This window comes from Callithrix jacchus, chromosome 2 (genome assembly GCF_049354715.1).
Source record: "Callithrix jacchus isolate 240 chromosome 2, calJac240_pri, whole genome shotgun sequence".
NCBI lineage: Eukaryota > Metazoa > Chordata > Mammalia > Primates > Cebidae > Callithrix > Callithrix jacchus.
The window spans coordinates 90080093-90095099 of record NC_133503.1 but is presented as its reverse complement, the minus strand read 5'-3'; the positions used below and the strand labels follow the sequence as shown (position 1 = coordinate 90095099).

At 33.9% G+C, this 15007-nt stretch overlaps 1 protein-coding gene across 5 annotated transcripts in view; it reads left to right on the top strand.

Moving 5' to 3' along the window:
* The window catches only part of HSD17B4 (hydroxysteroid 17-beta dehydrogenase 4), a 92551-nt gene that overhangs the window by 52834 nt on the left and 24710 nt on the right, over nt 1-15007 (top strand). For all 5 annotated transcript variants that reach the window (XM_008991633.5, XM_035291032.3, XM_008991634.5 and 2 more), the window contains exons 15-17: nt 460-531; nt 2481-2584; nt 8290-8355. In XM_008991633.5, the coding sequence (XP_008989881.2) occupies nt 460-531; nt 2481-2584; nt 8290-8355 (242 nt within the window). The remainder of the gene's footprint in view (nt 1-459; nt 532-2480; nt 2585-8289; nt 8356-15007) is intronic.

The window sequence follows — 15007 nt, the reverse complement described above, 5'->3', positions numbered from 1 at the left end:
CTAGGTATAGAATCATCTCATTGAGAGATAATTTGACTTCTTTTCCTATTTGGATGTCTTAAAAAATTTTTTTACTTGCTTGATTGCTCTGGGTAGGAATTGTACTGTGTTGAACAGGAGTAGAGATTTAAGAAAGAATGGGGTAAATGGTATTGGTTATATGCTCAACAAATGTTTGTTGAATAACAGGGTTAAAAAGGACCAAGAGGAGTCCTTGACATTGACAATGGTTATTTAAAAGATCTAATGTATCAAATGTTGATGTTTAAAATTTAGTGATTCAGGTATTCTGACTGCTTTTAATATTGAATTATTTTTTCTAGTGAGTTCAGGAACATATTTCGAACTATAGTTTTTTCAATTTTGCTGAGCTTACAGGGAAAATGCTATTAAATTCTTTCAATTTTATAGTAATCCTTCATTTTTAAGACACTGTATTTCTTTTACTTTTCATTCTAGGAAAATTAAAATGTGAAGCAGTTGTTGCTGATGTCCTAGATAAAGGATCCGGTGTAGTGATAATTATTGATGGTAATTAATCTACAGTTCTTATAATATTGTTAGATTGATAGGCTTTGTGTGTGACATACTTCACTATAGAAATTGATTAATAAGTTTGTATTTGTCTTCCAGTTTGTAAGAAAACAAGATAAACTTTTTAAAACTCTTTAAGAATAATAAAGAAGGAGGGGGAGAAGGAATTAGATCTGAACTCAGGCTGGGAAGTGGGGCACATTTCATTGGATTTAAACAATATAACCAAAGCACAAAGCTGAAAAATGTAGCTTGTGTTGATAATGTAGAGGAGAGTTAAGCTTTCTGGCATCTGTTTTTAGCAGGAAGAAATATTAGTTAGTCCTCCCTTGGCAGTTAGGCTATATTTTAGGTATTCTTTAATGTGTTAGTTATCTGGAACTTGAAACATATTTGACTACTGAATTATTCTTACAAATGGTAGTTAGGTTCCTAGAATTGTAATTTATAAGTTTCTAGACTTTAACTTATGATGTGGTTTAAACATCACAGCCACAGTTTATTTGCAGTGGGAAAAAAGAGTATAGTAGTTTAATAAATTTTGAAATACTAGTAATTAAACATAAGTTTAAAGATATGCTTAAAATTTGTAAATTTTATAAATTAAAGTTTAAAAATGAAATTTAAATTGATAAATTTTAAAGTTTAAGAACGTATAAGTAGATATTCATTGTCAGTAATTTGGGAAACAGAACAGTATAAAATTGGACATTATTTAATATTTAGATATAAGTTTATAATTTTTGTTATAAATACATAGGAGATTATACTGTATATGCTGTTTTGGAACTTGCTTTGCTTTTGCTTAATAATCTATTGAGAACATTTCTGATACTCTTAAATATTACATATGTTCTCTTCCTTCCTTCTCCTGCTTTTCCTCTTCTCTCTTCTCTTTTTAGGTTTTCATACTTGTCATTCCAGATGTTGGCCAACACTTGGCTACTGTTCTGTCAGTTCTCTTTCAGTCTTCTCACCATTGTACCAAATGTAATATACCAAAAACCAAAAGTCCTGTAGAAACCTTGTTTAGTCTTTACTATTCTCTCTTGATCTGCTCCATTTATTGAAATATAACTTGGTAATAGTATATTGAATTTGTAGACAAATTATAGGTGAAATTGGGTATTCAATTGCCTGTGTGATAAAAATAAGAATCTTATTTTAAATACATTGACACGCCTTTTCTAATTTTTGGTTATAATTAGATTTTTCTTTAGTATGCAATTGAAAATCATATTTCTAGTTTTGCAGAGCTAGACATCAAACAGATAATACTTAATCTGTCCTTACTAAGTTAGTAAATAGAGGGACAGCTGTCTTACTCATTACTTGCTAACTTGCTCACTCATATCATATATTCACTGATTTATTAATTAATTTAATAAACATTTATTAGGTGCCTTTTTTTTTGTACGAGAACTAATCTAGTTGATGGGAGAATAAGAGTGAGCAGAACAGTCATGATCCTGCCATCAAGTGACTTATACCTTCATTCCCACTTATTTTCTCTCCATGCTTTTCTTGACTGCTTTGGCAGAATGTTTGAAAGTTTGAGAGTGGTTGCTTGTTCTTTCTAGTGGGATTGTTTGAAATGTTTAAGGTGGAAAGAATTGGGATCTGAATAGCAGTTTGAGAGGCTTAAGAAAAAGTGAAAGAAACTGCTATTTCACAGTAAAGAAAGGATTTTGAAGCTCCTCTTCTCTCTATCTTTCAGAGTCAGGTAGTGAATGTATTAAAATGAATGCTTTGTAATCCAAACTTGGACACCTTTACATGGTAGAACTCTTTCAGTAATTGGATTTTGTTTTTGAAACCTTGAAAGGAAATTGAACATATCTTGGTTAACTAGTTACGTCTTGAACATATCTTGAACATTTCTAGGTTAACTAGTTATGTCTTTTGGTAGTAACTTCTTTTATTTTTTTCTTTTGTTTACTTTTCAGTCTTTTCTTACTCTGAGAAGGAACTTACATGCTACAATCAGTTCTCTCTCTTTCTTGTTGGCTCTGGAGGCTTTGGTGGAAAACGGACATCAGACAAAGTCAAGGTAAGCCATGGCTTTATAAGCAAAATATATATGTAGTAAAGTATTCTTACCTATGTGGTTGAGCCTTGAACAGCCTGAGTTTGAACTGCAAGAGTCCACTTAGGCACATTTTCTTACACATCTGCCGCCCCTGGGACAGCAAGACCAACCCCTCCTCTTCCTCCTCCCCCTCAGCCTACCTGATGTGAAGATGATGAGGATGAAGACCTTTATGATCATCTATGTCTACTTACTGAATAGGAAATATTCTTTCTTTTTTATGATTTTCATGACATTTTCTTTTTTCTAGCTTATTAATTATTAATATTAATTTTTGTTGTAGATACAAGTGAACATTTATCGTTATGCCTTTCTTCTTATGTGTATTTCAAGTCTTTTTCAAAACAAGACTCCAGGAATCTCCAGATTCATTTATGTCCCTAGGCTTGGTTGAGTGCTACAGGAATCTTTAGGGAGCCTTGTACAAATGCTAGAGTTACTCATTTACCAACATTAATCTTTAGGATACAAGATGCAACAAAGCAGGACTCTTTCCTCCATGGAATGTGCTGATTTCAGACGAGGCGGCAGCCAATGTAGAAAATGGTTCCTAGCTTATTTTACTGTAATAATACAGTATATAATACATATAACGCAAATTGTAATTCAGTTGGTGATTTATGTTATTGGTAAGAGTTTTGGTTAATAGTAGGCTATTAGGTATTAAGATTTTAGGGAGTCAAAAGTTATACATGAATTTTTGACTGCATGGTGAGTCAGTGCTTCCAAGCCCCACATTGTTTAAAGGCCAACTGCTTGTTGATCTTGCCATGTTACCGTATATATAATCTTATAGAGTAGAGACTTGGTAATCAATACTTTGAATTAGAGTGTGTTCCTTGAATTTGAAGTGCAGTTTATATTTATTCTATATACAACGTATTTTATATATAGAAAAGCCTTATTGAGTTAAATATAATGAATCTGAGATACTAATGGGGATGTTTGTTATTTTCTTGTACAATCTTTGCAGACCCAAAAATTTTTAGAAAAATCTAACACAAGTGATTCTTGTATAGATTAAAATCTTCATTTATTAAATGACCTAAGTATTTCTCTTATATAAGACAATTCTGATTATTCTTTTGTTCTCAAATTATAAAAACATATTTTTCCTAAAAATGTTTAATAATTTGGATTTCACATTAATCTGGCTTTAAGTTATTTGTGATAATAAGATTATTCTTTAGTGAATATTCTTCTGTAGTAAATAAAGTATTATTTAAAGCAATATTGGGAGAAGACTTTTGGAATGGTGGCATAAGAAGCTCCTTGGACTTTCTTGTTAGTGAAACAACCATGGCATGTAAAAAATTATTTTAAAACACAGCTATTTAATGCCTCTGGAAATTGTCCTAAGGATATAGAGCAAACAAAGAAACATTTACTCAAGAAAATCTATTACATTTTGGCAAGAACAGTGAGATTCTGTGGAATTTGAGCCATAATCTCTCCCTTCGTTCTTCCTCTCCTGACTGAGCATGACAGAAACTGTACCCCAAGTGTTTGCAGCCAATAATGTAGGAGCCCTCTGCCATGCTGCCTTTCCAGGAGGGAAGGCTATTAACTTTTTTTTTCCCTTCCACTAGCTCTGAATTGCAGATGCTCTATTTGAGGTAAAATTTACTGACTCGTGAGCCTCTTTTCTCCATTCAGCCCTAAGTATAGAGTGGAAACTTTACCCTACCTGTGGCAGGCTGAGAATACTGGGTCCCTGATTACCTTTGCCCTATCTTTCCCAAAGCATGGAGGTTCCATGGTTGGAGAACAAGCTGAGAAGAACAGAAGCCACCACCCCTGCCCCGCTTCCTTCTTGTAAAGAAAGTGTATCACTTGGAGGGAAGTATGTCACTATTTCGGCAGAAGTTCTGCCTAGAGAGAGAGGCAGCCTGTAATAACACAAAGCTCTGATGCTCTTCTTAAGGAAACAGACACTTCTTGTAACTTGAGTATTTGCAAGTTCAAGCATAAGCATACTGTCAAAAGCAAGGTGTGACTGTAGTGATAAGCAATTAAGAGAAGGCTGAAGGAAGCTAAAGTGTAGCCCAGCTAGACATTTACTAGAAAGAACCAGAAAAAGAGATAGCTAAGAAAATCCCTCCTGGGATTGTAACAAACCTCAAAGACTGACCTCACTGACTACCCTTGCAAAGAGGCTTGAATTTAATGGGCTCAGATTGTTGAACAATTTATACCCCAGGACACTGTTGAAAATAATGGAGTAGTCATCTGGCAATTAGCGGAACCTAACAACTAGGTATGATACCAAAAGAAGCAGACAGTTTAACAGAGAGATCAAGGAGAGACAGTAAAAGAGAACCAGTGTCATCCTAGGGTGACTGCTCATATTCAAGGCATGCCCTCTGAGGAACAGTATCAGAAGCTGTATGCTGTTGGGAGAATAGATTCACATATAAGTGTCTAACCAAGTCACTAAACAAATAAACAGTAACAGCAAGCCTTGGAAGGGGTTTGGGATCAGTGTCTAGAGTTGTTATAATCTATTATCTGAAATGCCCAGTTAGCAACAAGAAATTACAAGACATGGAAGAAACAGGAGAGTGTGACGCATAGACAGAAAAAACAGGCAACACAAACTGCCTTTGAGAGGATTTAGTAGACAAAGACTTCAAAGCAGCTATTATAAATATGTTCAAAGAACTAAAGGAAGCCATGCTTAAATATGACTAAATAGACATAAATTATTACAGAGACCCAAATAGAAATTTTGGAGCTGAAAGTATAATAACTGTAATGAAAAATTTACTCTGGAAGGGCCAAATGTAGTTTTGAGCTGACAGAAGAAAGAATCAAAAAAGCTTAAGATAGATTGATAGTGATTATACAAACTAAAGAACGGAGAGAACCTCCGTGAAGAAAAGGAAAAAGAATGAAGAGCCTTAGAGAAAAGTGGAATATCATTAAGCGCACTAACATTCATGTAATAGGTGTATCAGAAAGAGAGAAAGGAGCATAAAAAAATTTGAGGAAATAATGGCTTTTGATGAAAAACATTAATGTATACATCCAAGAGGCTCAGTCAACTCCAAATTGATTATTTATCTAAAGAGATCTATGTTCTCTGCATCGTAGTAAAAATGTTGAAAGCCAGAAACAAAAAGAAAATGTTGAAAATAATGAGAGAAAAAATGACTCATTACTTACAAAGGAACCCCAATAAGAGCTGACCTCTGACTTCTCATCACAAAAGAAGGAAGTCAAAAGATAGTGGGCTAATGTATTCAGAGTGCTGAAAGAAAAAAACAAACACCATAATGATCAACTAAGAATTTTATAACCACCAAAATGATCTTTCTAAAATGAAGGCAAAATCAAGACATTCCTGGACGACAAAATCTGAGAGAACAGCCTTACAACAAATACTAAGGAAAGGTCTTCAGGTTGATAGCGAGTGACCACATACTGGATTTATATGAAATACCCAGGATAGGCAAATCTGCAAAGTCAGAAAGTATATTAGAGGTTGCCAAGGGCTGGAGGTGAAACAAGACAATGGAGAGTGGCTGCTGATGGGTATAGGATTTTCTACTGGGGACAGAAAATGTGCTGAAGTTGATTCTGGTGATGATTGGGCAACTCGGCGAATATAATGAAAACCTTTGGATTTTACATTTTAAATGGGTGAATTATATGTGTATTTTGTCAGTAAAGCTGTTTGAAAAATTAATATTGATCAATACTATACGAAAACAATGTCCTGGGCCCACATTAAAAAAAAATTGTGCTCACTTATTGCTTGGATGTGAAAAAATTACCTTTACAGGTATTAAATATTATTTATGTGAGGTTGTATCTGTTCACAGGTAGCAAATTATGAGTTATTAAGAACCCCAGGGCAAGTTGCACACTACACAAGCATATGCAGTGGGATTGTCTGAATGAAATGCTTGGAAATGTTATATTCACTTTGGAAACTTCCAAGCTTTTAGTAAAGATGTTATTTTAGAAAGGGCAAAATACAAGTCAGGCTGTATTAGATGAAGGAAACATAACATGCTATTTGTTTTTCCTTTTTAACTATATGTTCTTTTTCTTTTTTTCCTTTTCTTTTTCTATTTTTGAGATGGAGTCTTGCTGTATTGCCCAGCCTGGAGTGCAGTGGTGCGATCTTGGCTCACTGCAACCTCTGCCTCCTGGCTTCATGTGATCCTCCTCCCTCAGCTTCCCATATAGCTGGGATTACAGGCATCTGCCACCTTGCCCTACTAATTTTTATATTTTTCATAGAGACAGGGTTTCAGACCAGGCAGGTCTTGAACTCCTGACCTCAGGTTTCCCGCCTACCTCAGCCCTCCTGTATGTTCTTTTTAATATTGGGCAGTAATGAATTACTGTAGACCAGAAATAATCTAAACTAGATATCATTCTCTAAGCACTTTCACAAGTATCACTTGTTGATTTGAGAAAAAAATCAGAGATAATGCCAAGACATGGTGAAGCCCTATGCCATAATGAGTTGCCAGTCTGTTAACAGTTAAACTACCATGGCAACACTGTCCATCTTAAATGCCCTTTGTATATATGGCTTACAATGGATTTTGTGGAATAAAGGGAACTCAAAATTTTTATTTATTTTCAATCAGGCAGCCCTCAGAGTCAAGACAGATTCAGAGCATTCTTGGAACTCAAAAATTTTAAAAGACTGCCCAGGACCTGTAGATTGAAGTCAGGTCCTCCAAAACCTAGTAGAATGCATTGAAAATAAATATATAAATAAATCCTGCAAAATACACTGGATGCAGCTGAAACAAAGGAGTGTAATTCATGCAGTGATTTTTGAAAAACAACAGCCTGCCTTTTGTTTGTTTTTAGAAGCAGCAACTTCCACCATGGTCTTTTTAATGTTTTTTTTTTTTTTTTTTTGGTGGAGGGGGGATTGTGAGGATAAGTTTGGGAATATATCTAAGTGTGGCATTTTAGTAATGAAAAATCACTAATTTCTTCTTAACTCTTTCAAAGAATAAAAGTTTATTTTATTGTGGAAAATTTACCTAATTGAGAATAAATGTGTAATATAATTTGACTTCTATTATAAATTATTGAAAAGCAGATATTAGCACTTTAATTTTTTATGTTTACTTTGGTTTAAATCAACCATAAACTGACACTCAGATACTTACTTTGTAAATGTTGCAAAATTTTCATCAAAAAGTAGTTTTAAGTGTTGGCATTAAGGTGTCATAATAATTCAAATATTTTTGGTAGCTAACTTTAAAATGTATTATTTTGTTAAGATGGCAAATTAAAATATGCAAGGTCTTAAAAGACCAGTTTTAAAGACTGAATCAATTTAGATGTGAATTATATGTCTAGTTCTTGTAGTTGTTATCGTCTTTTACATAGGGAAAAACTTTCCTTAACCTTTTCTTCATTGTGGCCTGGAGAATGAATCTGATTACATAATTCTTTACATTTAAAAAGGTCATTTCAGGTAAATCATAGTGTAGATGAAGATAGGTGTTATGAAATTTTAAATCATTATTTCCTGAACATGATTTTTGTTTTTAAAAAACCCTTTTATTCAATTTGCAGAGTTTATTATATTGAAACATGGTTGTGTATCAAATGTTACACAAACCATGTTTGGTTAAAGAGAACAATGATAATTTGTATTTAAGATTTAATATATAATGTCTTGATTTCAGGTAGCTGTAGCTGTACCTAATAGACCTCCTGATGCTGTGCTTACAGATACCACCTCTCTTAATCAGGTAAGATTGTATTTTTGAAAAGTGATTAATCTACCTGGTTGATGATACTTTTTTATTTATAACTCTGATACCCTATAAAAAGTGGTGCCTGTTCAACATAATAAACATAAAGATATGTTTCCTGTGATTGCAAGCTATTCTTTCTAAATTTTTAAGTTATTAATGTTTTCCCACTAGATACCAAAATAAAATATAAAACTGTTTTTTATTAGCCAATTTAAAAAGCATTGCATGTTGTTGGCAGTGGAGTGCTTTCTTTGAAGAGACTGCCCACTTTAATAGTGAAGAATTTCATGAAAGCCTCAGAGCAAGTGCAGGATAAAATAGTTAAAAGGCAAATATTAGTCATCCTTTCCTCTTTGGGAAAGAAAGCAATGCCACACTGCTTGGAAACAGATTATTTTATACTAACTTTAAAGAACAGGCAAATAAAGCATCTTAGAAACAGTAGGTGATTTAATCTTTTTTTTTTTTGTTTGACATAAAAAGTTTGTTTACTAGTGAAGGAGATAAAATGTTCTGTCAGTTCACAAATTGTGTGAGCATACCAAAATTTGTTTCAGAAGGAAAAGACAACCATAAAAATGAGAAAAGCAAGTTTATTTTTGAGAGACCTCAAGATTCTTCTCTAAGATGGCCAGCAAACTAATCATGCTGATATAGCATAAAATCTTTAAACCTCTGGAGTGATGTGAGCATGTAATAACAGCAAATTGTTCATAAAATTCACTTTTTAAAAAAAATTTGTCATTTTTTTAGAAGGGAACAACGCACAGTGGTGTCCACCAGAGGCTAGAGGATGGGAGGAGGGAGAGGATCAGAGAAAATAACTAATGCGTACTAAGTTTAATACCTGAGTAATTAAATAATATGCACAACAAACCCCCATGACACACGAATACCTGTGTAAAAATCCTGCACATATACCCCTGAACTCAATATAAAAGTTAAAAAAATTTTTTTGGTATGTTTGATATGAAAACTTCTGCAGGACTTACGTTTTCTAGCAAATAGAAATGTAATCTCATGAGCCAGAGAGAATTAAAGTTGGTACATATGTATCGTGGTTTTTTTCAGTACTTTATAATCAGGTGATGGAGGTAACATTGCTTTATTCTTGCCTTTAAATACTTTTTCTATCCATTAATGTTTCTTATCAGTTTCTTAAGAATGCATTCATATTTATGTTTACATAAGGCTTGAGAAACTAATTCTGTTATAGTACTAAAAAACAGAAAAGGCTCATGGTTTCATGCTTCAGAAAACCCAAGAAATGCTTCTTTATTATACTGAAATAAAAAATGTATCTGCTATAAATAAAAGCTGAATAGTTTCCAAGGTTTGAATTTCTACACACAGTAAGTAGAGGAGTTTTCTTTCTTGTCACTTTTTTTTCAGATGACTAAAACGTTTTGTTAGTTTTAAGGTAGGTTTTGTTGTGTGACAAAGGACAGTTTTAAAGTTAACAATATTTTTTATGTGAATAATGGGCACTCATCATTTAGCAGAGGTTCTTGGTCATTTTGTATCATATCATAATTAGAGAATATGATGAAAGCTACATATCAGTTCCCCAAAAAACATTTTGCATAAAACTTTGCCTAAATTTCAGGGAATTTGTGGGACATCTGAAATTGGGTCCGTGCTATAAGAAATACAAGTCAATGAGAAGAAATTTCATCTATTGTCAAGGAATGGAAAGAGCGCTTGGATACTCAAAATATAGTTGTCTGAAATAACTAGGGGTACCTATTCCAAGCAATGAATGTTTAAGGTTTTGATTTGTAGTATAAGTGTAGTAGACATTCAGAGAAGGGATACTCATTAGGGAATGACACATAAAAGAGTTCGGTAGTAAAAATGGTACTTAACTGAGATGGCATATGGGTGTTCTCTCTCCGGATATGTAGGGCTTGCAGTGTGTTGAAAAGTAATGATCGAGTGTAAGAAAGGAGAAGAGCATGATGTGTGTTTAAGGGTTAAGAATTAGAGTGTTCACATTGGAGACTAGTGGAGGATGATTGGCAAATCTTTAAAGATAAATGGAAATGAGGAAAAATGATGCCATTATACATAAACTTTATGCTAGGTATTTATATTAACTAAGTAACTTTTCAGTCAGTAAGAAAACTGGAAACTATAAATTTTTAAGTCTACCAGTATCACTTCTGGAATGTCTGTTTATAATGTCTTTAGGAGAGTTTCTTCATCTTCAAACTAGTATGACAGGCTGGGCACAGTGGCTCATACCTTAAATCTCAGCACTTTGGAAGGCTGAGGTGGGAGAATCACTTGAGCTCAGGAGTTTGAGACCAGTCTGGGCAACATAGCAAGACCTTGTCTCCACTAAACGTAATTTTAAAAAAATTAGCTGAGCATGGTGACTTATGCCTGTTGTCCGAGCTACTCAGGAGGCTGAGGTGGAGGATCACTTGAGTCTGGAAAATTGAGGCTGCAGTGAGCTATGATTGCACATTGCACTCCAGCCTGGGTGACAGAGCAAGACCCTGTCTCAAAACAAAACAAATGAGTATGACAATATAAGTATACTTTGTAGTTTTTCGAATTATTAATAGACAGACAGTTCTACTACAATAATCTAGAAAGATCAAACAATAAGTAATTATGAGATGTCAGGCTTGGCATTTGAGGAAAATGAGAACAAATATCCATAGTTTCTCCAGATACATATATTATACTATACATATACTATTATTATTAAGTAAAGTTAATATTTGGCATATCAGTTCTAGTATCCAGTAAAATATAATTCTTTGATAAAATTAATGTCGTTGAACTGAATACAGACATAGGCTCAAAAACAGTTCTTCTAGTAGGAGATCTTTGCACATTTACAACACCCCTTGTGGGGCCACAAAGCTGTAGAAAGATCATGGATGCTGGTTGAAGCATCTGAGTCACTTGCACATACCTACCAGAAAGTACTTCTTATCTGATGGGATTATCTAAAGTGAACTGCTGATCAGCTCTGTATTTTACATGCAGAGACTTATTGCATTCCTGATGTTGCAAATACCAAGTCATCTATTCTAGAGTATTCTTTCTGTCTTATTTTTATTTGGACCTTTGGGACCATAGATAACGCATGCAAAGTCATTAAGAATCAAAGCAACACAAGCATTCATCTAATCTAGAAGAGTCCAAGCATTAATTTAGTTTCACTAGAATATTTTCATAATTTTTATTAATTCTTCTTTTACCAAATGATCACAGTATGATAAACCAATTGTCAATTTTTAAAAGAAAAAACCTCTTGTACATCCTCTGGTCTCATCATCTGAGAGATGTCGCTGACTGCCATGTTCTATGCCCTACTTGCAGCTCCAGAAAAGACTCCTTTGAACTTTTCTCAAGGCTGCCACAGCACCCATCACCTTTAGTTTTTAATACATGTCACCTTCACTTCACTGATTCTTTGTGGGTGAAAATTTCACATAAGTCATTGGAAATCAAAAATAAGTCCTGAGAAGCCACAAAAATTACCACGCATTTTATAACTACTACCTGTTTGTTTCTTTTTTTCAAACAAACGAACAAACAGTGATTTATTATTTTCCAAGACTCTGAGTTGACTGGGTGATCTTTCTGCTACAAATAATGTATCTACTTTTAGATGGCAGCTGGACAGGGCTGGAAACCTCCAAGATGGCTTTCGCATATTTGGGGTCTTCGTGCTAGCTACTGGCTGGGGTGCTTCGAATCTTCCCCATGTGGCCTCTTTCTTCATGTGGCATATCATCTTCCAGGACCTTTTTCTAAAGGCCCTCATTGAGAATCCCCCATTTAGCGAGTTATTTTTCTGTGTAACTTCCTCCTCTTCAGTACACACAAATTCAGCTGCTTTATCCTTACAGAATTCTAATCTCTATCTTTTAACTCAATGAGACCATTTTGCTACGTTCAAGATTTCCTTCTTTCATTGCGGTCTGGAAACTGCTATCTGAAGGAAGCTGTTCAATTGTAGAGCTCATCTTATTTGTTTCTTTTCCATAAAGAATTGTAGTCCTGCATTGCCTACTGTCCAATGTCTAGGAGCAGTGGTAACCCCCATCTTTTTTTTCTCCTTTATAATTTTTCTAGTTATTTGTGATGGAAGAGTAAGTCCATTCCAGGTCCTTCATTATGGCCAGAAGCAGGAGTCTTATATACCCTTTTTAATGCCCTTAGTGCCTCATTTTTCCATTTAATCCTTCACTATCTAGTGTTTTAGTTTTTATTGCTGTCCGTTGGCTTCATTTGTTTCTTGTGTAACAGTCAAAAGGGCTTATTTTACTTTCTTTTCCCCTCTTATTCCCATTTTGGGGGATGCATTATTTTTACTGTTTTAGAGCATTTAACATTTATATGTTATTTCCTCTATTCTGCATCTTTTAGTCTTAGATTTGCAATTGAATATATCAACCCATTTGCCAAAACTTCTTAGCTCTTAGTTGGATGAAACACCTTCTGTGGAAGGTTCCCTGAGAAGAGCTCATGTATATAGTGTTGCCTTGGTTTCTATATGCTTAAAACTATTTACCCTAGCTACTTGAAGGGACAGCTTTGTTGGATATAAAATCTTATTTCTTAAAGATGCTGCATCATTGTTGTATGTTGCTTTTGAAAAGTCTGATGCCAATCTAATTATCTTCCTCTGTAAGTTACTTGATCTGAGTAACTTTACCCTGAGGCCCTCAAGATTATTTTCATCTTTAAAGACTAATGATTTTGCTGGGATATGTCTCAGTCTTGCTTATTACACGTCAGTCTTCCTGTGTACCTGATAGACCTTTTCAATATGTATATTCAGATTTTTTAGTTTTATAGTATTAAAAATTTAAATATTAGTTCTCTTTCATTGTTCTGTTTTCCTTTCTTTGGGTACTCCATTTATCTGTATGCTGGATCTTTTTATGTCCGTCAAATACTTCTCTTCTGTTTTTTTTTTTTTTTAGTTCCTCCACAATCTCATTTTTTTCTCATGGCTCATTTCCTCCCTTTCTGCCATACCCCTTATTTCATTTTTATTTGAATGTGTTCTCCTTTGGTTACCTTATAATTTAGTCTCCATTTCTTATATGATTTTGATTTTTTCTTTCCATTTCTTTCTTGAACTTAATCACCACTTATTTATTTCTTCATGTACATCTTCCATTTATATTCTTAGTTTTTGGATTTTTGATTCAGAGTTTTTGTTTCATATCCCCAAATGCTTGAGTTTTATAGTGTGTTTATTTGAGGCGGTGGGGGGGGGTTTATTTACTAAAAGGTTTTGTTTTGTGTTTTCAGTTTTAGTTTTATGGCAGTGTTGTATAGATGAAGAAGATTTACCTCTGTGCATTCTTTGGTTTGGGATGGTTTCTAAGATTCTTAGGTCAAAATTGCCCTTTTCTCTCTGTGTAGCAAAATGCAGTTTCTATAGTGGATGGCTTTAAAGAAGGGGCACTGTGGGGAGGTGTTTTATTTTTAAAAATTAAAAAAAATTATCTTGCAGGATTATTAATTTCCTCTCTTGCTTCTTTTTTTCTTCACCATCCAGTCTCCAAAGGGGATATCTTTGTTTTATTCTCTTCTCCCCCAAAAGTGGTACCTTTCTGGGAGGGCCACTGGAAGGATGGTGTTCTGTTCATTCTTTTCACTGTAGTCATTACTCTAATCTTCCAGGATTCATTTCAGTACTTTTTCCCTTAAGATAGATTAATCTGGGAGTGATTTTCCTTTTCCCTCTTCCATGTACTGCTTTTGTACCCCCCAGCCCTGCCACTCTCTGAGGTAGCTCTCAGAGGGTGCTCAAAAGTTAGCACTGATAGACAAGTGGTATTTATTTTGAAATTTACTGGAATTTCAAGTTTGCAGTGTTGTCTTCTAGTTACACTATGGGCTTGAGATTTGTTTAGTTATATATTTTTGGCAGATATGAGGACTTAGAAAGCACTAGTTTCCTGAGCCTGTTTACTTAGCATTTAGTTTGACTTATTGGTCAACTTAATTTTTAAAAATCAAATTAAGAAATAGTTTACTTGTATACAGATTATCTTCCTACTTACTTTTAATATGCAAGAAAAGATAGAGCTATTTTTCTTTTTCTTATTTTTTTGGTGGTTGTTATTTATAATGACTTATTTCTAGGCAGAAATGAAACAAAACAAGAAACTTTTAGCTTTCCTTCTGAAATATGCCATTTCTTCAAAACACTTAGAAAATAAGCATTGGCAGTGGTCATTATCAATTGAACAATGCTTATTTTGTGTTATAATTGAATGGGCCAAACATCCAGTCAGTTGGCTTTTGTTATTTCCCTTAAAGCAAACCTTTTTTGTTTTTGTTTAACTAACTCTACTATGTATACGAAGCAATGCCATCATTGAAATAATGTGAGATATTTCATGTTAATATGATTTATTTAGAACAGTTTCCACTTATAGGACTGATATCTGTGGGATAAGAATATTAGTACTAATCTGAGAATCTTGGTTTTTTATATTGTTGCTGTAATCTTTAAAAAATAATAGCTGACATTTATTGAGGTATTATTTATCAAAGATAATACCTTGTAAACTGTATCCTATCTTTTTCCAGCTATTCTGTGAGAGTAAGTGCTGTTAACCTCAAAATGTTTCTAAATGAGAAATTAAGGCTTAGAGTGGTGAAG